The sequence below is a fragment of the Juglans microcarpa x Juglans regia genome, chromosome 2D (genome assembly GCF_004785595.1).
Source record: "Juglans microcarpa x Juglans regia isolate MS1-56 chromosome 2D, Jm3101_v1.0, whole genome shotgun sequence".
NCBI lineage: Eukaryota > Viridiplantae > Streptophyta > Magnoliopsida > Fagales > Juglandaceae > Juglans > Juglans microcarpa x Juglans regia.
The window spans coordinates 8,813,327-8,825,450 of NC_054596.1; the positions used below are offsets into that span (position 1 = coordinate 8,813,327).

Consider the following 12,124-nt stretch of genomic DNA (forward strand, 5'->3'; position numbering starts at 1 on the left):
CATCAATTCTTCAATCAATTTGTTGTATATTCTTGTTTGTTTTGGGGTAATTTATTCGAAACTTTTATACATACTTATGGTTAATATAATTGAGTCGAAAAGGATCAAAGCAAGAATATTGGTGCTCGAGAAGCCAAGGCCGGGGAAAAATGCTTATGGTTGTAGAGGACTCGTTGAATTGGAACTTCTGGTTAGTTTGGTTCTATCCCATGTTGTGTCTTCGGGCAGGAGGAACTGCAAGAGCCCATTATGCGGGCCATCACCAAGGAAACTAGACTAGAGGCCGGAGCTGTGCCTGCACTTCATGACATAAGCCAAGCTGATTGCAAATGATTTTTTGTTTCGCCTTTATAATTGGTGGCCAAGATTGAGAGGGATGAACCGTCTATACACACACATATATATATATAATTCTATAGGCAATTAGCTTTTACAATTATATATTGAGAAATGATAATTATAATCATGAGTGTGTAAGTGTTGTACAATCATTTTAAAAAAAATGAATATACATAAGATTCATATAAAAGAAAATTAATTTTTTAATTATATTTTCAAAGTGACTGCATGGTATTTATGTACTTCACGACTACATATAACATTACTCTTATATATTTACTTTTGCACTGCATTTATCGTCTAAAAGAACTATTGTAAGTTGCAAATAAAAGGGATCTCTTGAATGAGACTTGCACTTACACGCATGCATCTTCCTCATAATTCATCCATCTAGAACGTAAATCAACCAATATCAGGTGTAATATATATATATATATATATATATATATATATATATCTATATCTTCGGCCTCCCAAATCTGTGAGGTACTTATATATCATGGTCCTCCGATCCTGATCACACCGTAATATGCATATGATTAGATTAGTTGTGATTCCAGCTGCTTACTGCTAACCCTCATCGAGGTTAAATTGACTCTAAAGTGGCATAGATAGGGTTGGAAAAAAAGAGAATAAGCTAGCTACCTGTCATGTCACCCCGTAAAAAAGACGTAATGTGTTTGCGTAGTACGTACTGGCGCTTCTTCTCAAAAGTCATTGATCAACCCATCAAAAAATGTGTAGCGAGTCTAGTATAATAGCATCAGTGGTCAAAAGTCATAGAAACTTGCTTAATATATTTGCTTTCTTGAGAGCTGAGATCATCATCTACATTTTATTCATTCTTTAGGTAATCTCTCTCCTCACGAGCCTGTTAGCTATAGCTACTGCTCTGTTCATAATCATGGGCATTTCATATGATCTCTTTCTTTATTTTTTTAGCAAAGGCAGGCCTGCAGGGTCTGAACTAATGCTCCTGCTGGACTGTTAGGCAAATGCATCGTGGATTAAGACAAGTGAAGAACTTATTTCGACAAAAAAAAAAAAAAAAAAAAATCCTCTATATGATCTAAAGAGAGAGTTTGGAGAGGGAGAGTCGGGAAGATTTACCAAATTTGCATATCTGTAAAGCCAACCAGTTATTGTAAAAGTAATTACTGTTAGATAGATGTATGTATTATTGATAACAATCAGAATCGTGTCTCGAGAATGCCCCAAGCATTCATTGATCTCCTAGCCTAGCTAGGGTTTATATATGCAATATATTAATCCATGCTGCAGTAGTGGGGGAACCTCTATTCAGCTGTGTGGTATAATGCAAACCAAAGCCCCATTACACACTTGCTGCAATGTGGGGCCGACATGTCTCCACTATGGTCTCACAGCCCAAAAGATCCACAGCCATTTTCAAGCCTTTAAAGTGAGATTTTTATGCGGAGTTTGTGATCTCCTTCCCCAACTTTTATCAGCAATAATAAATCGTCTAGTACTACAGCTTCAGTATTGCTATTCTCTGCCCCCCATGTCAGACCACTTTTTAAAGTTTCACATATCATGAGATGAGAACTAACATTCGGGTTTTCTTTCTGGATTTGCGATTTTATAGGACACACCCCTCCTGATCTACTAATCCATTCGACATAAAGAAACAAAAGTGGTGGAGGACCAGTACTGATCAGTAATATTATTGGAAATAAATCTGAGATCGAGGGCCAAGATCGAAGAAGTAATTTAATTAATTAATTTATTTATTATTATGGGAGAAGATAATTAAGCATCAGAGAAGGAGTAGATCAGATCATCAGTACCTACTTCTGAATCAATATTTCCTGTTCTAGTTAGTATCATTATATTATAATATGAAACTAATTCTAATAAGATCGAAAAGATCAACAACTATATATATGATTTGGTTTTAAGAGTTTTTCAAAATTGTCCTAATAAAAAATAAAAGACTAAAATAGGTGCACTATTAATTGAAAATTACCATATTAGGGCACATATCAACGCTTGCATGCCATGATGACTGAGATTCTATATGTATTTTTGTTTCAGGCTTCGTTTGTATTCACAACTTATCTCAATTCATCTCAACTCTTCTCATTATTATTCATTACTATTCAACAATTTTAACTCACAAATTTCAGTACTATTCATAACCCATCTTATTACTATTCACAACTCATCTCAACTCATCTTCGAATCCAAACGACACCTTAATTTCAGACGTACTCCTGGATGGGTGGTTACATTATGTGGGGCCTCGAGAGGCATTGGGGTTCAGACTCCAAACCCCACAGCTACGTAATCCCTTCCATAGACAGATAGCAAGGAAATAATATTCTTTTTCCACATGGACTGTTATATAAAACAAGAGTTTGGAAAATTTGAGAAATATACCAAAATCTTATTCCACGTTCTTCCACCTAATTAATATGAAATTTATTATTTTTATCTTTCTATCTGTATGTTTAAATATGTGTGTATTTAAATAAAATGATAAATAATCACACGTTGGTTAAGTGACTTTGTGTGGTGTAAGACTTTTTTATCTAGTTCCTAGGATGGGGACCCACACACACGTCTTTTGAAAAAAAAATTGAAACTCATATAACAAAAATTATTAATTTAGGGTAGATTTTATTTTATTTTTAAAGATTTGCATCAAGTTTTTATATATTAGAACTGTATCTAACATTATTCACAATAATTATACTATATTTCTTTCTAAATTGACCGGTTGATGTGTAGCAGTATACCTAGTTTCTTCCCTTAAGAATCGAAGTAGAAAATCATTAATGCATTCGTTAGTATAATTGAGTAGTAAAATTTAAGTTGAAAGAGAGCATTTTTCCTCACGTTGTATCATTTTATACAACACTTTTCTTCACACTATATCACTCAAGAAGTATAAACGGTGCCGAGGAACCACTTGTTGGACCCAGAGGACTGAATGAGAGATGAGGTTCGTCCATTTGAACTGGACTTCCATTTAGTGGACTTTTTTGTTTGCGTAAAATTGGGTTCACTCGAAAGACCTCAGGGCTCAATAAGATTTTTTTGGTCTCGTTTATATATGGGCTTGGGTTCACCTTGGTTGTTTGGGCTTTTTCCTATTCTGATGTGGGAGAGCGTGTGGCTCGTACCCATAACGCTATAATGGGGGGATTACATGATGAAAAATGGTACAATTTTATTTGGAAAAAAAAATTAAATTGTGTCAGGATATTGTATGATATAGCACAATTACTGAAGTATGCTCTTGTTTGTTGCAAAGTAAAGTTTACTAAGAAAAATATTTTGATGTATTGACAAGTTTAATGACTATATATATATGTACTCAGACCATATTTAATTTTTATGTGCTAGTTGTGAAGCTGCTAAGGCTGCAATTAAACGGATACATTTTCTAGATACTAAATTATGTATTTTAGAAGTGTTACAATTACAAAAAGATTTCATAAAAATAAATTCACAAATTGACAATACTTCATATGATATGTTATATTTACTTTACAATAAAAAAAAATTTACAATTTAATGTACCATATCAAGTTTCTTTCTAGCTGAAGTATTTATTTTCTTTTTATATGGACAATGGTATTATTTGAGTTGTTTTGAATCATATATAATATGGTCATATATATGGACAAAGCTTAGAGGTGGCGCTAGTTCTTCTTGAAATTGAATACATCTCGTAACAGCAATATAATATATATATATATATATATATATATTTATATAAACGTGGTCGAATCAAGCAGCTTTGACAAGAACTAAATCAAAACTGTATATATAATTCTTATGGCTAGCTGTAGATTAGACTCTTGGCTCTAATGACCGGATTACCGATCGACTTGTATGTTGAAAGTGTTGATTAAGATTTAGTTTGAATAATGAGATATTCTCAAATATTATATGAATAATAATAAAAAAATAATGATAAAATATTGAATAATAGTAAATAAAAAATAAAAAATAAAAATAAAATATCAAATAAATAAATATAAATATAATAAAATATTCTCCAAATACCTTAAAATTATCTGAAAATAACCCGCTACCCAAATTAGTCCAAAAATTTTACTACATTGCGACAACTCCATCTTTGACATTTTTGTGAGCATCGTCTATACACTGTTTTTTATTATAATCATGATGGTAATCATTGACCCTACTAGGTTGCGTTTCTTTTGGTGACGTGACGTTAACGGAAATTGTTTTACATCCGGTGTCTCTCAACTAGTGGTGGAATGGTGTCCAGACTCCAGATCGAGTCAGCCTCCTGTGGCTAACCTAACATGACTAAGTTGGTATTATATTAATCTTATCCAAAGTTGCCTACCATTCAAGCTCATCCATCTGCCAATCCAACAACTGTCACGTACAGATAGCAAACTTGGTCAGAGATTACAAACTAACCAGCATATATAGCACCATAGATCGAATCCCTTTCCAACTCGTCAAGCCCAGATCAGATCCGAGTAGTACGTACTCCACCATGTCAGGTCCAACTGCTCCATCTAATTCCATTGACGTTGATCCCTACCAACATCTCCAACTCCTTCTCAATGCCGACGGCACCGTTACACAGCTCACCGAAATCCCCAACACTCCTGCCACACCTGATCCTAGCAGTCCAATGCCAGTTCTCTCCAAAGACATCCCTCTAAACCAGTCAAACAACAATTGGGTTAGAGTATTCCTACCACGGCGAGAACTTGATCATAGTTCCTCCTCTCCTAAACTGCCTCTCATACTTTACTTCCATGGCGGAGGGTTCATCCGTTTCAGTGCAGCCTCCTCAGTTTTCCACGAGTTTTGTGCGAACATCGCGATCCAGCTCCATGTGATCGTCGTATCGGTCGATTACCGCCTTGCTCCGAAGCACCGGCTGCCGGCTGCTTATGATGATGCTATGGACGCGTTACGCTGGCTCAAAACAACGACGGAAGATGAGTGGCTAAGAAACCATGCTGATTTATCAAACACTTTTATTATGGGTACCAGTGCGGGTGGGAACATTGCTTACCATGCAGGATTACGTGCATCCGTGGTAGCTGATGATCTTGAGCCTTTGGTAATCAGAGGGCTGATATTGCATCAGCCATTCTTTGGAGGGTCCCAGAGGACTGAGTCAGAGTTGAGGGGCAATGACCCAGTTTTGCCACTGAGTGTAAGTGATCTAATGTGGGAATTGTCGTTACCAATTGTTGACCGTGAGCACGAGTATTGCAATCCGATGGTGGAGGGTGGATCTCAGCGATTGCAGAAGATCAAGCTGCTGGGATGGAGGGTCTTGGTGACAGGCTGTGACGGGGATCCTCTGATCGACCGTCAGATGGAGCTGATAGCGATGATGGAGGAAAAGGGTGTGGTAGTGGAGAGCCAATTTGGTAAGGGTGGTTATCACGGGGTAGAGATCTTATCTGATCAGCCCTCCAAAGCTAAGGCACTCTGTGTGGTTCTCAAAAATTTCATTTTATCTTCATCGGGTGGCTAGAGAAAAATGGTGGCATGGGCAGCTTGTTGCTAAGTTGTTTTGTATGGTGCATGGAAATGTTGTCATGATTGATAGAGATATAATTATAGAATATGACATATATATTAATCTGTCAAAGTATATTCTGATCTTTGGATCGATGCTCATAAAAAATAATGCTGCCATTGTTTTTGTCATTTATAAGTTTGTGATTACCATTATATATCTTGTTTATGTAATATATACATAGAGAACTTGTTTTGGCTATGGTGTTGTTAAGTCATATATTACTCCTTCCATTTATTGCTCAAACATCATTTTCATGGTTGTTTGAATCTCTTTATCTCCAAGCTTCAACACGTTATATATGTCAAAAGAAAAATACAATATTGCAATTCAATGATATTATGTCATGACAGAAAGACATTAATTTTTATAAGAGTATTAACGGACTCCCCCAAACTTGAAATTTTCATCTCCAATATATATATATATATATATATTTTAGAACCAATATTAAATATTATGTGATAAAATATGCCATATTAATTAGCTGTAGCATTAATAGGAAGGCTAGTGAAATTTACTTGATTCCTAACACGAAGTATTTTAAAGAAAAGTTCGACCCTTCTTATCTTTCGACTTCTGTTTGTCATAACGTACGTGTCCCGGCCTACCTATTGGTCATCTTTTATACCTTACACAATGCAATATTGCCTTGGGTCCAACTCCATAAGTAGCAACAGATCGAGCTCATGTAGCAGAAAGAAAGTATCACTCATCAGCCTGCTTGCCTGCCTGCCATGGATCCCTACAAGGAGCTTCAGATCGTCCTCAACCCGATGGTACGTTGACTAGACTACTCCACGTTCCTGAAACCCCTCCCACATCCGATCCTACCCTTCACATCCCAGTTCTCTCTAAAGACATCTCCATCAACCAATCAACCAACACCTGGGCGAGGGTTTTTTTGCCCCGAGAAGCACTTCATGATAGTCCCTCCTCCACCAAGCAGCTACCTCTCGTAGTTTGCTACCATGGGGGAGGGTTCGTCCTATTTAGTGCATCCTCAACTGTTTTCCATGATTTCTGCGTGAACATGGCGACCGAACTCCGCGTCATCATCGTATCGGTCGAGTACAGGCTTGCCCCGGAACATCGGCTTCCGGCAGCGTACGATGATGCCATGGAGGCTTTGCACTGGATCAGAACCACCCAGGAAGATTGGGTGAGAAAATATGCTGATTTTTCGAATTGTTTTCTCATGGGCGGAAGTGCTGGGGCTAACATCGCCTACAATGCAGGGCTTCATGTAGCCAAGGAAGATGATAATCTTGAGCCACTGAAGATCCGAGGGCTGATAATGATCCAGCCATTCTTTGGTGGGGACCGGAGGACTGGGTCAGAGCTGAGGCTTTTTAATGATCCCATGTTCCCACCATGTATGAGTGATGTTATGTGGGAGTTGTCGTTGCCAGTTGGGGTCAATCGTGATCACGAGTATTGCAATCCAACGGTGGGGGGAGGATCCAAGCTCTTGGAAAGGATCAAGGTGCTAGGATGGAAGATTCTGGTGACTGGCTGTGATGGGGACCAATTATTTGATCGTCAGATGGAGTTTGTGAAGCTGCTGGAGACGAAGGATGTGGGAGTGGTGGGTCATTTTGGGGAAGGAGGTTTTCATGGGGCTGACTTTAGAGACCCTGTGAAGGCCAAGGCTCTTTGGGTGATTTGCAAGGACTTTGTGTTGTCTTGTTTGGCAGTTTAAGACATCAATATTAGATAGAATTATTTTTCTCATCAGTCACTATTCACTACTCTATATTCCATATCTTATAAAAAATGTCAAATGTGAGATGTGAGGATAAATAGTAGCTGATATATAGCAAAACTCTATTAGCGATGATGGTAATTAGTGGCCTAATTATTCTGCTTCTTAGTTCTTAAGTTTGAGAATAAATATTGATGCTTATGCCAACTCTCTCTCTTTCTCTCATAAAATTTATTCACTGCACATAAGAAACAATAGTTTGAAAGGCCCAATGCCAATTTTAAATAATTGAATGCAAGTGTGAGTTGGGGCTTTAGTGGGCCTATTTCTTGTGGCAAAGCTGGCCGAATACTGGTCATGCAAGGGGAAATTCGGAGCTTGGGTTGCTACAACATCTAACTGTGATGGGCCTTTTGGAGAAACTCTTCTAAGTTGGACCTACTAACCCTCTTACCCACCATCCAAATTCAGGCCGAAACGTCAAGAACCAGAAATTTGAAGGTTTGAGGACCCTGACATTATTGATTAGTTGTCACTGTTAGATATAATTAAGGATTTCGTAACTATCGCATATTTTTTTTAAAAAAAAGTAAAATTTATTATTAAAAATTAATACTTTTTTATGTAGATTTTATGTTTATTCATTTAAAAAAAAAAAAAAAATACGCGGCACTTACGCAAGAATGTAATTAGGTGCATGTTTCTTGTTCCTCCTACCAATCTTAATATCAGTTTATGTAATCGTAGGTTTCTCTCACCAGTATATAATATTATACGGTCCTATTTTTTCTGACGTATTCTCGTAATTAATTTGTTCCATTATTTAAGCTCCCATATGTTCTTCAACAGAAGATGGGTACTTGGACAAATGTTGCAACAAATTATGCAGTACTGTTGTGTACGTAAGTTGAAAATGGTAAATGTGAACGCATTTTCACACATAAAAGAAAACTGTCGACCCATGCACTTCGATGAGTATCAATGGATCTCCATCGATCGACCCAGGAAACGGAGAAAAGAGTTTGCAAGTACGGGCGGCGGCCTTTGCGGCGAGTGTCAGATGCCACACATCATCCCGGCCAATACTCGATATCAATGGATTGGAATCTGAGTTGGAGTATAATTGAGTAGTTTTGGATGCTCGAGCAAGAACGAGAGATCGAGGTGGTTGCCATGCGTATAGTTTCTAGCCGTCTAATGTTCTTGGCTGACACGGCCATTTTCAATGACCATGATTCCACTTCAAGATTAATGCCGCTTCTGCCTACAATACTTGACTCTTCTACTTCACATGATTAATTATAAATGGCTGATCCGTACTGATTACTGGGATTTTCTAGGAGATCTTGATACGGCCACTAGAACTCTGTGCTGTGATTTTTTTTTTTTTTTTTGGTCTCTCTCAATAAGCATGCATTATATTAAAAAGGAAATACAACGAGTTTAAGGTGAATCTTTTTTACTGTCTATAATATAGAATACAATTAGGGATACTATGAAGGGTATTAGACCAAAATTCAATTTAGTCGTAGCCCATTGCGCCACAGGTGCGCGTACCAATTTTGGGATTGGTGTATTTTTCTGATCTCCAATCTTTTCGAGGATGAAGGCTTTGGCAGATGTCCACAATGATCGGGGTGATTTGCCATTGAGGTGAAAGAGATTCATTTGCTATAGCATCTATAACAGTTTGGGCATCGCCTTCCAGGATCTCAGGCCTTTTTTGCAGTCTGTGCTATGAAGCTTCACAAATGCCATTGGTTTTACCATTTGTGAAGCTTGAGTTCAAGGAACTGCAGGGAGAAGGCGGGGTTGAATGAGATTTCACATTATCTGAAAGTTTTTGTAGTTTATAATAAATTTAAAAGACTTCAATAATTATACATTGACTAATCTTTTAGATTATAAGCTCAAATATGACTTTAGTTTTCTTTGAACTCTGTAACGATTGCAAAAGGAGTATAATTAATCTAACAATTACTAACTCTTTCTAAAATGAGCAATGTTAGATACAATTATAAATTGTATATACTCAGTGTACACTTTTTTTAAAAAAGAGTGAGATCCACCATTATAAAAATTAATTTTTCATGTAGGTTCCATATTTAATCATTTTTTTCAAAATGAGTACACATTACTTGCACACTTTATAATTGCAAATATCAATTTTCTTTTAATATATATATATATATATATATATATATATATATATATATATATATTACTAAGTTTTATTTTTCATCATTGTAAATGGCATCAAAGGCATTGAAATACAAAGAATCTCGACATAAGTGGGCCGATATGCAAAAGAAGCCTTGAAGACATTGTGGGTGACTCGACCAAGTGCTTGTCCACACAATGATTATATCACTCATTTATATGCGGTGAATTTCTCAGCAATTGTGGTAATTGAAATAGGCTCTGTTTGTTCATAGGAATTGGGATTTTTCCCACAAATGTTAATAAAATGGTTTGGAAGTATGGTGAGGCATTAATTGGGACAGGGCTTTAATTAGCTAGTTGGGGCCATATCAGAATGATAGATGTTTACGCCCAAAAATACCAAAATGTGGTTTAAACATTGATTTTGCAACGTTAGAGATCAAAAGAGAATGGTATCTATATATACCAATGATCACGTCGAGCTAAAGTCTTGTAAACGTTTCGGATTTTGGAGAAGCACGACTGCTACATATCTTCAACTGAATAAAATCAAACGAAAAGAATTTAACTTCGATTAGTATGATCTGTGCAAATTAGATCTTTTACATTTTCCAATGCAAAGTTGACATCGGTTTTTTTATATGAAGAACACAGGAAACACATAGACTGGTGTTGGGTTTGTAGAACCTGATTTGTCGGTGTGTCGGCCTGATTTGATGAGCCAACTCAATAAAAATACGTTATGATTTTTGGCCCATTTTCAAGGAGGCTTGGGCGATGGAGCGCAAATCGACCCAAGCCGAAGAGATTTGAGAAGCGCCAAACAAAGAATTCACTCGACATTCGCGTGACACTTAGCTCGAGCGAAGTTCAGGTAGAGAGTTCAGTCGAGGCTTGCTCGAGCTAACATCCGAACAGAGAGTTCGTTCGATGCGCGTTAAACACTACGCTCGAGCAAATAGAGCATAAAAGCAAAAATTAAGGTTTCTGCCGTGTGACACTATAAATATATACTAAAAGAACAATATAGCCAATTCTAAACAATGAATTTTGTCTCAAAGTGTATTTTCTGATTTCTTAGTACAATAAAATATTATGCAGCTCTGTAGGCGTAGGCACGTTGTCGAACTACATTAATTTTATATCGTGTGATTGATTGATTTATGTTTGTTTTTGCTTTTGTTTTTACTTTATTTATCATCGTTTTCACAACAAATGACACCAAATTAAATCCATTAAAAATTACATTTAAAAGAAAAAAAAAATGTAATTGTCCACCAAAAGAGATGGTCGATCTAGCCAACCCAAGAGTCGAAGGTGGCTGAGCCACTGCAGCCATCCCATTTGAGCTGTGACCGGCCGGCCACCCTCAAGGTGGTCTATCGGCGTAAGTGATCACACAACTAGTCGATGGACCAATGAAAAATCAAGGAAACAGTAGTTAATTTGCTCTTTTGGTCCACTTAATTTGGACGATCGACAAACCAGGCAAAAAAGGAAGTAATCTCTAACAATCTACAGCACATATACTTTTGAAGCCTGAGTTTTGTTCCTGTTAAGCTACATCATCGCATTTTTAATTATCAGTTAAAATCTAAATTTAGAATTTTTCTATAAAACATAACTTTCAAAGTAGAAATTTTGCTAGTACTGTCGAGTGTGGAGTCAAGTCAGGATCATATTCTCTTTATAAATTCTATCATTTTAATATTTAAACGTAAAATAATTTTGAGCTGTAGTGGTTCTTGATAATCATTTATTATTTTCTAATTTTATTTTTTGAAAAAAAAAAATCTTTCAGTTTTCGGTCCAAATTTAAAAAGGCCATTTGGTTATCTTAAATATCTTTTGCTTCTGTTTTTATTCGTATATCTACTCCCATTACATGATCTGTTATTAAATGAAAACTAAAATGATATATAATTAAAAACTGGTCTTATTAAATGATATATATATATATATATATATATATATATATATATATATATACATATATCTAACGGTATTAGTACTAATTTTAGTTTAAGAGTAAATTTTATTTTATAACATATTTTTTGTTTTTCACTTATGTTTTTTTAATTTCTTAAATAATGGATTTATAATAATTATTAAATTTTCGAGAAAGTTAATGAAAGAGCCCATAATAATAGCCTAAGGCTATAAGAAATACAAAACAATGTAGAGAAATTCAAAGAGTGCTTGAGCAAAATGATGGAGAATGACTGAAAAGAATTGTATTCATCCTCCTTGTTAAAATGTTTGTACAAGGAACCAACTTATATAACCTTACAGGTATTTCACTACTTCCAGAATCTTCTATCCGTATACACTAGCTAACAACCTCTATAAAAAAAAAAAAAAAAAAAATG

The 12,124-nt window shown here is 36.0% G+C and overlaps 2 protein-coding genes across 2 annotated transcripts; both read left to right on the forward strand.

Annotated features, from left to right (window-relative positions):
• Positions 1 to 4,642: 4,642 nt before the first annotated feature.
• LOC121248340 (carboxylesterase 1-like) lies at positions 4,643 to 6,062 on the forward strand. Its single transcript, XM_041146788.1, has one exon. The coding sequence runs from the start codon at positions 4,841 to 4,843 to the stop codon at positions 5,840 to 5,842; it is 1,002 nt and encodes a 333-aa protein (XP_041002722.1). The 5' UTR covers positions 4,643 to 4,840; the 3' UTR covers positions 5,843 to 6,062.
• Positions 6,063 to 6,474: 412 nt separating this feature from the next.
• On the forward strand, positions 6,475 to 7,622 carry LOC121248342 (carboxylesterase 1-like). Its single transcript, XM_041146790.1, is given in 2 exon segments — positions 6,475 to 6,658; positions 6,661 to 7,622. Coding segments are annotated over 2 exon segments (963 nt in total). The 5' UTR covers positions 6,475 to 6,624; the 3' UTR covers positions 7,590 to 7,622.
• Positions 7,623 to 12,124: the final 4,502 nt, after the last annotated feature.

Bases quoted from the DNA above. Each gene is read 5' to 3' on its own strand.
- LOC121248340 (XM_041146788.1), top strand. From the start codon at position 4,841: ATGTCAGGTCCAACTGCTCCATCTAATTCCATTGACGTTGATCCCTAC.